Raw genomic sequence first — 13,875 nt, 5'->3', positions numbered from 1 at the left:
TGTTTTAGGTCTGAAATTTTAAACAGTGTTTCTTTGATATGAAACAACTTAGGAGAGTAAACGGGCACCTGCTGTGAGGCCCAAGCCAAAAAACCGCTGTCTTCGATCCAGTGTTCCTCAAGATGTCTGGCTAAATTAGGCTGTCCTTTAATTTCCTTTTGGTCACCCTGAAGAAATTAAAAGTTACAGGAACTCCAGTGATCTCTGGGTGGTGAATACTACACATTCTGTTTTATTCATCATGCTTTTCTTTAGCTTCCATTTTTCCTAAATGAGTATGTGTTACTTTTACAATTAGAAAAATTTATCTTTTAGTTCTAAAAGACTTAGCTTGAAGAAGGAAAACAAGTCACAAATCGATACTATTTAAATCCATCTGCATTACTCTATCAAGATAGATATAAAAGCATCAATGACCCTCAGTGACGGTGGGCAAGTCTTTGTAAGGTAACTTTCTAAAATTGATTATGTAAAAATTAATTATGTGAATAAAAGTTAATTCTCTAAACAAGTCACTGAAGTCTAAAATTTTTATGAATGCAGAAGTAAACTTTACCACAGTTTCAATTTCGAAGACAGACTGGTGAAATTGAAAAAGCATCACCAAACCCGGGTCTGAGTGTCTCTTCTGCTGGCCCTTCCCTGCTTTAGTTAGCTATACCATACATGGTTATTGTGAGGACTAAGATAATATATTGTTAAAAAAAACAAACAACCCAGCACAGTGCCTGGCATATATATAGTAAGTGCTCAATAAATTGCAACTATTATTATTAAAAGCTACATGAGATATATCCTAAATGCGTCCCTGAGAAACAAAATACTACTATGATTATACCAAACTGTTTCAACATTTATCTTGATGAGACAAAAAGAATTCATCAGAAACAGGTAATTCTTGAGACTCCATGACATAATTTTGGCAAATGATTCTACATTGAATGTTTATTTCAAACTTATCAAAGTAAAATGTAGACAACACAAAAAGACTTAGGATTCCATCATAGTAAGCTACTTAATAAGTACAAGTTTTATGACTCTTATGGACACTAATTAAGAAAAAGAAAGAAAATTCTACTAGGGGTAAAATATATACATCTCAACAAGCAAATGGCAATACCAAAAATAAATACAGTTGCAGGAATTATGTTGAAAATTACATGCTTTCATGAGAAGTATAACACCTACTCAAAAAGAAAAAATTTCTAGGGGGAAAAACAAAATCAACAATCTCTTTTTTTTGTTTACCTGGATGAGTCATAGTGACTGGCTCCTCTTTGGATTTATTATTGTAGATGACTACAGCAACTGCATTGTGGAAGGCAGCCCGGGATATTTTCTCTTTAAATGTACAATTTCCCCTCTGTAGCAAGGCAATCCACTGTTTGATATTAGGAGGGACAGAGAACCGTGTTTGAGGATCACAGCCCAGATGATCAGCAACTGAAAAGAAAACACACACACATTAATTGCTTCCCATGTAAAGGTACAATCAATCAAGTCTGTATCAAAGTGCTCAACAGTTTTTTGAACACCACAAAGATCTAAAGCATGGTAGGCCCCTCACTGCCAGCAGAGCTGTGAATACATCCACAAATTACAGGACAAGGATCTAGACAGTGTCTGTACAGGGGGAGACACTCTATTAAAGCCCTACCTGCAATGCGAATTCAAATAATGAATGATTTCTTTTTTACTTTAAAGACTGGCAAATTTTTAAAAGACTCATAGTATCCAGGATATTGGTGAAAAGAAAAGGAAGAAAAGGCAAACATGCGTATGGGAACACAGAAATCGAGGTGACTGCTGTAATCTTCAACTATGCTCATTGGTTTGTACACTCTTGTCTCTCCATGCCCCCACCATGGTGAGAAAAGAGATTAATTTTGCTTGGGGGTAAATGAGGAAGTCAAAGTAACCTCTGATTTTAGTTCCCAAGGGGTCTCTCTGAAATTCAGGCATGTCTGAACAAATTTTAAAGGGTTAAGGAAACAGAAAATTTCAGTTTTGGTCTGTATTTGAAAGTTTATATAGTTAACATGAAACGAGAATAAATAGATTATATTATTCTGCTCATATATATTTATTGGTAAAATCACTCTACTATATTATACTGAGATACATATATAAATCTACCCTATTTACCTGTTTAAAAGGGTATGTGGAAACACCAAGGCCAACCCTTAAGACTAAATTACATGGCTACTCTTCTAGATTTTTTGGGACAGTCTGTTTCCAATGTCCATTTGAATTTGTCAGAACAAGCTCCTCAAATTCTGAGTCTGCAAACATGGTCATTGCAACTTTGGCACTCTTTTCAAATCTTAAACAGAAAGAAGCCCCTGGTTTCTCTTCCCATGCCCCACCCTCCCAACAGGTTAAAAAAGGAAAGATTAAAATGAAAGGGTAGTCCAGGGAGGCCACAAAACGTGAAGTCTGAAGACTGCCGTAGCAGAGAATGGGGGTCCCTGTGCCTCCTAGAGGCAGTCACTGGCAGTACTGCGTGCACTGGGGAGGGAGAGGTAAGCACAGCATCTATTTGACAGACCCCCAAGGGTGAAATTAGAAGCAAAGAAATAAAGTACTGCCATAGTACATAAAATGATGACACCAGTGGGGAAAATTTGCTCTCAACATACCTGGCAGCACTCTGCTGAGCAGAAGAAAGGGAATGCTTACCCTATTTAAAGAGAATGTAAAATGCAGCGATGCCACCCACTTCAAAGAAATAGGACATCTGTAATTCCTCCTTAAACAGTATCTTTCCCCAAATTCCCTTCTATTTATCATGGTGAGGGATCGCAACGAGAGCATATTTGCTATGAGAGGTCTCATAAAGCAGTATAAGTGGAAGGCAAATGCTATAAAAATTTGACATGATTGATACTGCTGACAACTATTTCCCACCCTTTTCTTAAACAGTTCCTGTACTCTGAAACTTCTTTCTCAGTCACATGAGACAGAAAAAAAGGCCTATGTCATGATTTCAGTAGTCACTATTCAGAACACAGTCAAAGCATTGTGAAACTTTAAAATACTGAAGCAGATTGTTTTCTTTTAGTGGTATCTGTTTCACAGACAATTATGCTGTCTTCAAATATAAGCATTTAGGCAATGTGTTATGATAACCTCATTGTTTTAGGAAAACTTCCAATACTGTATCCAAACAGTATTCCAATACTGTACCAAAGATCTGGTTTAAAGTGGTTCATGCGTTATTTTTCAAAACTGCTACAGCACAGACCCTGTAAGAAAATGCAGAATCAAGAATATCTTCAGAGATCTGTATGCTTGTCTTCTGTGAAACATTCATACATTTTGCTGTGACGTATGTCTTCCTCCTTGTGGTTTCATATGTATTTGCAGTGTAATAAAGAGGAAACAGTTAACGGAATCAGCAAGAGATCCAGGGTCTAAATTCTAGATCAACTACTTACTAGCAGAGCAACTCTCACAGGTGACTTAAAATCTCTGATCTTCAATTTTTATTTATAAAGATTGAGATAAAATCCCCAGTTCATAGGACTGTGTGTGTGAAAAAGGCTGTAATAATTCCATTACTCTTCAGTGCTTAAAAAATTAAAATATAAAAATAAAAAATTAATTAATTAAAAATAATAAATCCCTTCCTTTTATTTCATCAGTGTCCACCCTAGCTTGTCCTAGTGATCCAATTTGATGCCTTGGGAACTTTGTGTCCCAATGTATGTGAAAGTCAGTCACAGCTCAGCAGTTCATGTCCATCCCACTTCCTTCTGTTTCTGTTTCGAGTCTCATTCTCTCTCCCCCGTTCCTTCTGACAGCGTCCCTATCTTCCTAGAAAAACAGCAGTTCAGTAATATTCACGATGTTCTGAGACTGAAAAGGCACAGCAAGGGTTACAACCACAGCACAGGATATATCAAATATGCTGTAGGAGGACTTCAAAATTCTGTAAAGGAATCCCCACCCACTGAGAACAGGGTCTATGAATTCCATGATCAAAACAAATTCCAAAAACAGACTGTTGAGCAAAAGAATGTTCCTGCTCCCCAAATTCACCCAAATCATTATCTATGAAAGGTTTCTTGAAACATTTTGATCAGAATAAAATATGCTATAATACACAAGAAAAAGACATGCAAGTTCCCAGGCAAGGAAGTAGTATTCATCTTCAGAAAAAAAATAAATAAGGGGTTTAAAAAACCACGTAATACCAAAATACGCTCGTTTTATCTCGTCATTCCTTCCTGGAATTAAAAAATAACCAGACCTGCACTGGCTCCCCGTGCTGCAGGCCACTTCCGGCAGGTGGGTGCGGGCGGGGCCCTGTGGGGCGCGGCGGGGCCGGCCGGGCCAGGTGGCGCTGCCGCAGTCGTGCAGCGGGGCCACAGCAGGTCGGCGGCCCTGGTGGCTTTCTGCCAGTGTCCTTCAGGGCAGATGACGTGAGGGTTGTAAATTAGTGAGGGAAGACAAATGGGGAAACAAATTCTATGAAGACAACAAGCAGTTTTCTGGCTGTCACTGATGAGTTACATATACTACTTAATGAATGGCAAAAACCCATTCTGGGATGTGGATGTCTTTCCTGCTGAGTCCAAAATAGTAACAAGACTTTTATTAATTCCTTGACAGGGACCAAAACAATTAAGAAATCTTCATCTAAGTGAATACCAACTTATGGGCTCTGCAGCATACTGAATACCAAAGACAGATACAGTGAAACCAAACACTTCAGCCTTCAATCTTAAAAAACCTCTAAATGCAGTTGGGAGGCATGCCTGGCACAGAAATGAGGTATCAACAAGACAGGATAGGGAAGCGGACTTGGCCCAGTGGTTAGGGCGTCCATCTACCACATGGGAGGTCCACGGTTCAAACCCCAGGCCTCCTCAACCCGTGTGGAGCTGGCCCATGCGCAGTGCTGATGCGCGCAAGGAGTGCCCTGCCACGCAGGGGTGTCCCCCGCGTAGGGGAGCCCCACACACAAGGAGTGCGCCCTGTAAGGAGAGCTGCCCAGCACCAAAGAAAGTGCAGCCTGCCCAGGAATGGTGCTGCACACACGGAGAGCTGACACAACAAGATGACGCAACAAAAAGAGACAGATTCCATGCTGCTGACAACAACAGAAGTGGACAAAGAAGAAGATGCAGCAAATAGACACAGAGAACAGACAACCGGGGTGGGGGGGGGGAGAGAAATAAAAAACAACAACAACAACAACAACAACAAGACAGGATAGATTATGTGCCAGCATGAGGAGTATTTAAAATTTTAAGGAAGAAAACAACATAACAGTAAAGGTTTAGTGGGAGCTGGAACCCAAATGGAGCCCTTGAAAACAACCCCAGAAGAAAGGAGGGAGATGCAGCAACGAGTAGGCAAAGAAAGAACAGAGAGCAAGGATTAGGTCTTTCTCTTGACTCTTTGTGAAAATCAAATTAGATGGCATGCAAAAAAGGAGTTACAACAAAAGTAAGACAATCAAGTTCTGAAAAGAGGAGCCCATCCATGCAGGAAAGGTTCGGTGACAATTCTGGCATGAAGAAATATGTAATTATTTACAGGGTTCTATTAAACAATAAATAAGTAAATAAAAACTCTCTTCCCCAGCCCAGTGTGGGGAAGAATCTGAAACTCTACTTGAATTCATTTGATTTAATAAGGCCTCATCTCTTTAAAATGCAAACGCCCTGCATAACTAGTAGCAGTCACCATGGTGCTGGGTGGCTAAACGGTTTCCTTCCTCGCCCTGAGGACGGGTCAATATGCTGCAGGTTATGAGAGTCACATGGGACTGCGGCAGGAGAGGAAACAGAGGAAACCTCTTCAGCAGTGAAAGGACAGGTCGCCTTCTTCACTCTAAGGCACACAGTGCAGTTCCCAAATGGGTCTCCAGATCTCCGAGCCGAGAGTACCTGGTGTCCTCTGCCTGAACTGCCAATCCCACCCCTCCCTTGCTGACCACCTCCTAGGCCTCAGGATTCCTCTAAATCAGGGGTTCTTACCTTTTTTGTTCCACAGACCTCTCTGCCAGTCAGATGAAAACCATGGACCCCTTACAAGTCCACACTATACTGTGTATTATTTAATAAATATATCACATCTGCACCAACACTTCTCCACAAGAATGGTGTTTTGTTTTGTTTTTTAATTTCAAGTCAAGCTCTCAGACCCCTTGTTAAGAACCCCTGCTCTAAGCTATCATCTTCGAACATCTCCCTGGCCTCCTAAGGCCATGTTTCCATGGCACCCTGGGATGACATCCATCTTGGCATTTATCATACTGGAATAACTGGCTGTTTATTTTGGAGTTTCTCCTTCTGAAAAGAATGTGAGAAGGCAGAGCTTTTATATCTTCCAATATGTCTGGCATGTGGTAAATCTGCAACCTACTTGATGAAGGGAAAAAGGGGAAAACTACAGGGAGCTTAAGAACTGACAAAGAAAACACTTGTGCTTAAGATCTCTTTGCTTCATGTAAAAATGTTCTGACGGGTCATGTTCAACCAGCTGTTACCTACAAATGAAGTAAACACAAAAATAAGCCTGACTAGTTTAACCCTGGATTTAGGCGTTTCACTGCCAGCATGTGTTCTGGTTAATTTCCTGCTTTTTACCTGTCTTTATTTTCCCTTTGTTAAATTCTAATTTTAGGCCTCAAAGGCAAAAACAATTCACTGTTGTTTCTGATTTTATTATTTTCTTTCTGATGTTCAGCTACTAGACTTAGGATCTACTTTTCATTTCTTTATGAACTTCCATGGATATATAATCTCTTCTTTTACTATTTCTACATTTCAACTTAAATCTTTTTTCTTTTTAGTACTTACCTTCATCAGGTATTTGGTCTTACTGAATTTTTTTTACTCTCTTGTTTCTCTTAATTTTCCATTAACTTATTCATAAGTTTCCATTTTTCTCTCAACCTTCTATCTATTTTATTCCTAGAAATTTTTATCTTCTCCCTTCGTCTTTTTTTGGGGGTGGGGAGGGGGCTCCTCCTTTTCTTTTACATTTTTCTCTGGTAGGACTTATCAAAATGACCAGCAAAAACTATCTAGATCCTGTTGTTTTTGATCTCTGAGGAACCTTGTATTAATGACCATTCCCTTTTTTCTTGTGTTTAAAACTGCTGGTCTCTTCCATTTTAAAAACAGAAAAGGAATCTCTAAAGACGCCCCTTTACTATCCCTCTTTTCAAAGAGCTGCTGCACCTGCCATTCCCATTTCCTCAGTTTCCACTCACTTTCCATCACATTTCAGTTTTTTTACATCTAAGCAGTCCTCTAAAACAGCTCTAAAAGACATGAATAATCTCCAAGTTGCTAAGTCCCAGGACACTCTGTCCTCCTCCAAACTGACCTCCTAGCAACCTCTGGCCCTGCCAACCCCTCGCCTCCTTGGGCAGCTGCCAGCACCCTCTCTCCCGGCTTTTCTCCTCCTCCTTCCCTGCTGCTGCTTAGGAGGCTTCTTTCTGAGCACCTGAGCCTCACCTGGGGACGTTTCGGGGTGCTCTGAGGTAGGTTAAGGGTTGCTCAGGGCGAAAATTCTCACTATGCAGATGGCACGCTTTTTTCTTACTGGGCTAATGACGGCTACTAACATCTCGTGCCAAGCAGCTCTTTTTGGGGGGAAACTTTTCCCCCTTATTTAAATCTACAGTTTCCAACACATACAACTGAACAGGACAATAGAATGCTAAAAATCAGGAGAGGAATATGGAAAATTATACACAGGGAAGATCTACTCTGAGGCAAAACGTCTGGTCTTGATCTTGACAAGTTAACAGGCATTCCGAACGTTTCAACATTGTTCTCATGGAAGGAAGCATGGGTAGAAGTCTCTAAAGGCAGATTTGTGGTGATTCACTCCATGTCTAAGTTATCTGTGTCCAAGTTGTTTTGCCCCACTTGCAGGTAGAGTCGTAGGTTCACCTAAGGGTTTGAAGTGGACTCTGTTGCCCACCAGCATCTGCTTAAAAAGCCAAACCAAATCTAAGCCCCCTCTTGATACTGAGGTGGAGAGGACCGCACCATCCCAGGGTCCTCAGGATGGAGGAATAAAACGTGGACTAGAGTGGACTTACTGATATTCTACTATAAAACTATTGTGAAGAGTAATAGAAGAAATTGTAGCATCGAGGTAGAGAAAGTGGCCACAGTAGTTGCTGAGGGCAGGGAGAGGGAAGAAGAGATGTGATGTGGGGGCAGTTTTGGGATTTTGAGTTGTCCTTAATGATACTGCAGGGTCAGATGCTGGACTTTGTATATTCTGCCGTAACCCACTGAATGTACTGGGGGAGAGTGCAAACTACAGGGTAAACTATTATCTGTGTAGTGCAGCAGTGCCCCAAAATGTGTTCACCGAGTGTGATGAGTGAGCCACAATGATGAGGGAGGTTGTTGGTGTGGGAGGCCTGGGGTGTATATGGGAACTTCTTGTATTTTTTAATGTAACATTTTTTTTGTAATGTATGTATCTTCAAAAAAAAGAAACAATTTACAAAAATGATGTGGTGGGGGTGGAGAGTGGGTTATATAGGAACTTCTTATGTTTTTTGTTTTTTCATGTTTTTTAATGTAACATTCCTTGTGATCTATTAACTTTAATTAAAAACAAAACAAAAACAAACCAGAAATATAATTTAATTCGGCTATCTACAGATCTCCTCCACACATCCATATGATTTAAGTCACACTTACCCGAGCTCTAGTTCCAGGGGGAGATATATGACCTAAGATGAGCCACAAAGAAGTGAAGAACTTGAATGACCTATCTGCAGGAGAGACTTCTCTGTTTCCCGCTGGGTAAGGAAACGTGACTCTAGTTGTTACTAGTAGTCACCTTAAGCTAAAGAGGGGACCAACCTCAGGATGAAGTTGAAGCTATGGATGGCAAAGGGCAGAGATGGAAAGGAACAAGATCCCCAGGAATATGGCTGAGGTGATGAATCCTAGAACCCTGAAAACTGCCCTACCTTTGAACATCCAGTTCTGAGACAGGATACCTTTCCTCTTATTTTTAAGCAATCTAAATCAGAGTTTGTTTTGTGGAGCACTCAGCATATGCCAGTCAAGCAGGAGTTGTCTAGATCAGGGGCTTACGCCTGCGGAATGGCTCTCTTAATTTATCAGGATCCACATTTGGCAACTCTAGCCCACCAGGGCGGTCAGCCTAAGGAGAAGGAAAGCTGTCTTAGAAAAGTCCTTTGAGCACAAGGAGGCAGCTAAGGGACCATCCTCTGGCCCCTTTCCTGACACAAGGGAAGAGGCAACTATTTGGGAAAGGAGAGCCACCCTTGAAGGATAACACCTAGAGCAAGGGTTCCTGATGATGACTGCATGGAGAGAATTCAGAGGGTCAGTGAAACCCAGATGGGGGAGCTCCATCCTTATTTTCACTGAACTCTCACTGCAACTTAGCATTGTCTTCATTTATGAATGTAGACAACAAACCATCCTTAACTCTGACACCAGTAGCAATCACATCACAGTTATCTCAAGATCGCAAAATACCGTATCTAAAGTTAACTGGACCCACCATTAGATCTTGCTGTTTAATATGTTAATAAAGAAGCATACATATTACCATACCACAAATACTTTAAATGCTTTGATAATGAATTTTGATGCACCTGATTTCCATTTAATCCTATTTACTGTTGCACTTAATGCTATTCTGAGAAGCAGCCCATATTTAACCAGACTGTCAGAGGAGTTACAACTGCCCAGGTTTACTTATTGTGCTTACTGTTATACTTGGATTTATTTCTATTTTATTATAGGCCTATTTATCGTGCTTTCCCTAAACTTCCTCTTTTCTCCTCCTCCTTTCCTACCTCGATTGATCAAATTTACTTTATTCTCCCCCTTTCCTCCATCTCTATATACAAGTTCTATTTTTAGGGGCTACTCCATATCGTTAATATTTAATTAGTATCTCTACTCTCTCCTCCTGAACAAGACAAAGTCCTCAGACTCTCTCCTAGTTTCTTGGGGCTGGGTAACACTCGGGTGGCTTAGACAGCAGGCACTTGCTGCCGGATCTGAAGGTGTCAGCAGGGCGGCGCTCCCGCGGAAGGCTCTCGGTGAGGCTCTTCCTGGCCTCGTCTGGCTTGTGGGGCTCCAGGCAATCCTTGGCTTCCGCCGCCTCGCTCAGGTCTCTGCCTCCGTCTTCACACAGCCCTTTCCTCTTCTCTCCTCTGTGTGCATGTCTTCTCTTCTGTCTCTTATAAGGACATTTGTCACTGGATTTAACGGCCCACCCACGTAATCCAGGACGACCTCTATCATCAAGATCCTGAATTTAATTACACCTGCAAGGATTTTTTTTCCCAATAAGGTCGCATTTCACAGGATCCAAGGATTAGGATGTGGACAAATCTTTTTTTGTTTTTTTTTGGGGGAGCTACCATTCAACCAACGATGAAATGCAGCCCCAATCATCCCCTCCCACCTTAGAGCTAACACCCGTATTTCAGTTCCATCTTGCTGTAATGATCTCCTCCCCAACATTTGTTTCTATACAGCCAGTGCTTGCAGATGCTTGTCAGTCCTTCTCGTAGTTCACTTCCCCCTCTGAACCCCAATTCCTTTCCCCCTTTATTTGACATCCTTGAGAAGTTCTTTCAGTGAGGATCTGTTAGGAGAAACCCTCTGTCCTTTCAATATCTGAAAATATCTTTCTTTTGCCCTCACTTTCAGCTCAACTGGACAAAAAAAAATTTCTAGGTTTTAGTTTTTTTCTTAGCACTTTAAAGATTATCTGGCATCTTCTGTTGATGTTTGAAAAAGGGGGTGACCAAACATTTGAAAAAAAAAATGCATTGTGCAGAATCTCAAATGTTACTGCATTCACTTTATACTTTTGAATCTTGTATTTAAAAAGTAAAATAAACATATTTCTTATTTTTCTCCTAACTGGCAAGTTTTATTTCTTTGGTTATATGTTAAAGAAACACTTTTACAGCAAATTACCCTTTCACATAAAATTTGATGCAAAAAGGGCAACAGTAAAATATCTTCTGTATACCTAGAGTGCTGGCTACTTCAATCAGCATTGCAAGAGGGTCATCCACAGCTGAACTGTCAGCAAATTTAACTGTCAATAGCTATCCATTATCATTTGTCTTCTATACTTAGTTACTGTACATCTCAAATGGATTCTGATTATTTTTCACATCCTCAGAACTCAAATATATCTGCTGGATGTTCTCCATGACATAATAAAAAGCATCTTAAGAGTAATTTCAAATGATGGCAAATACAAATCACTTTACATGAAAAGTTATGCTCAAAAATATTTTCTGTTACAACTGATAGAACAAATACTTGACGCAAGAAAGATGGTATCAGTCAAAATAATTGCAAACTATAGCTAGGTCCTAGCATCCACATGGCATCAAGGTACAACATAAGTTAGTGTTAACGATTTAATTATATCATATCCCATGCCATAAAAGGATTACGGTGCTGAGTACAAGTCTTTCTGAAGCAGTCTTTTCTCCTGGCTCCTCTGCATCACATTTTCCTCCCACCTTTGACTCTTCCTTTTCATTTACCATTACCAGCCTCTTAGATGGAGGTTCTGTCCTCAGCCCTTTTCCCCAGTGGGCAATCTCATCCACTCCCAAAGCTTTCACTACCTACTATATGGAGATAATGCCTAAATCGAAACCTTCCTCTTGAGCTCTAGTCTTGAATTCTCGATAGACTGAGAGGTATCACTCCATGAATACTGAATACCTCAAACTAGTCCTCTTCCTGTGCTGAATACCTGGCTAAAATCATCATCATCTACTGAAACACACCATACTGAAATCCCTATTGAAAAACAAGGAGGTGGCTATAGAGAAACCCAGCTCAGAATATTCAGTTCTCTTGGCAGCAACTCAAAAGAGCGCCAAGACAAAGCAAAGCCACCAGAGCTCTAACTCAACATTGCTGATGCACATGGGAATGAAAAGACACTATCAAGAGCCTAGAGCAGTATCGAAAGGCACTAATTCTTGGGCAGAAGTAAAGGGCATGGGAGCACACATATTTAGTTGTTTTTCAATGATTTTTTCTTCAAATACTAGTACTTCTAGTACTAATGATTCTGACACAGTGACAGTGTTGACAAAGATTTTGGAAAACTGGACCATAATTTAAAATATAAGAATGATGGACTAGGAGCGGGAAGAAGATATCTGTCCAGAGGTTGAATGACCAGTGATCAAGGGACTTTAAGCTAAATTGCTAAGGAAGAGATAGGGGAACCCGGAAAAAATATCATGACATCAATCCTTATGGGGATATCAGAAAAAATAAAACTGTGAGAGATGACTCACAGAAGAAAACAAATGAGAACAGGAGATTTAAAGGTTTTGTAATCCGAGATGTACATAAACCAATAAATATAATATGAAAGGATGCAGAAGTTTACCTAGAATATACAAAATACTCACCCACTTGGTGAGGTGGGACCTGAGACTGGCCAATAATGATGGAAGAGTACACATAACATAAGAAAATATTCAGAGAGAAAAAAGGAGCAGTAGATACTTTATGTCAAGATAATATGTGTCCTTCAAGGAAACTCAAGTAAATAGATGCACCGAAGAACATGTCTGAGAGAGAAAAAAAAGAAATTCAATTTTGATGGGACAACATACCAAGGTCAACTGGTCAAATGAAGTAAATCAATGACACGAAAGTTCTTGATGATTGCAAAACTGGCAGGCAAGAAAGCACACCAATGGGGATTACAATTATCGACAACATGCATTTATCGAAACCACCTAAAAGCAGGATGTCTAACAATTTCCTGGTGCACTTTTCCTGTTCATTTAATCTCCCAGAAGATAATAAGTCAGGATAACCAGGGAACTGCTACCCAGATCTGAAGAAAGATCCAGAATGAGAAGTCACTAGAAACTTCCAGTAAAGTGACATATTTGCAAAACCCAGGGCAAAGAAAACTAGGTAATTACAAATTATCTTGAGGAGAGAGAAAATGAGACATTACTTGAAGAAACCAGCAAGAATACTTCAAGGGGGTCTCATACAAAAGCTCTAAAGATAAGTGCAGGGTAATTGTAAAGACACAAAATTCTTTTTTCCAAAAACTGAAAATCCCAGAAAGAGTCGAAGGTTGTCAATAATGACAGGAACAAGCAAAGGGCTTCCCTCATGCCCCTTCCAAAAAAAAAAAAAAACAGTTTTAAAAAATATATTCAGAGCAAGAATAATAGGAACGACATAGATAGGCCCACTGCTCGGGGTCAACCAAACGATGGAGAAAAACATTTCTCAAAACCTTTTTTGCGTGTGTTTTCACTTTCTCTATAAAGGAGAGTAATCTGGCAACTGAGAAGATTAGAGCAAGGCCAAAGGACACTGAAGCATAAAATGGGTAGAGAGATATAAGAAAGCAAATACACCCTTATGTTTCCTTATTACATACTCTCACTTCATCTCACTGAAACTGATATTTATATCTTGTGCATTCATGCTGGTTTCTTCAAGTCATCATTTTCTTTCCCATTAAGAGATTTTGTAATTACTCAGCTTTCTTTGTCCTGGGACTTGCAAACTTAAAAACTGATAAAGTGGCTTTCTTCCAGATAGCCAGTCGCTCAGCTTTACCTCCTTTAAACACTTCCCAGCCCTCAGCATGCCACACTCCTCAGCAAACGGGTCCACTTTTTCTTTTCTTGAATTCGCTTCACTCAGCTTTAGCGACCACACACATTCCCCCACGTCTTTGGCCTCCTCCCTCACCTTCTTGGTCTTCTTTCACTGGCTTCTCTTCTTCTATCTACCTTGACGGGACACAAGAGGCTGTACTAGGCGCTCTTGCAGCTCACCTCCTCTCTCCCATTTGAATTACTATCTATAGGGTGATGGCTCC

The 13,875-nt window shown here is 40.3% G+C and overlaps 1 protein-coding gene across 3 annotated transcripts in view; it reads right to left on the bottom strand.

The window, feature by feature from the left end:
• Positions 1-13,875, bottom strand: part of RNF130 (ring finger protein 130) — a 154,643-nt gene that overhangs the window by 117,719 nt on the left and 23,049 nt on the right. For all 3 annotated transcript variants that reach the window (XM_058283257.1, XM_004478142.3, XM_058283262.1), the window contains exon 2: positions 1,249-1,443. In XM_058283257.1, the coding sequence (XP_058139240.1) occupies positions 1,249-1,443 (195 nt within the window). The remainder of the gene's footprint in view (positions 1-1,248; positions 1,444-13,875) is intronic.

Source organism: Dasypus novemcinctus, chromosome 2, assembly GCF_030445035.2.
Source record: "Dasypus novemcinctus isolate mDasNov1 chromosome 2, mDasNov1.1.hap2, whole genome shotgun sequence".
Classification (NCBI taxonomy): Eukaryota; Metazoa; Chordata; class Mammalia; order Cingulata; family Dasypodidae; genus Dasypus; species Dasypus novemcinctus.
This window is presented reverse-complemented; position numbering and strand designations above follow the sequence as displayed.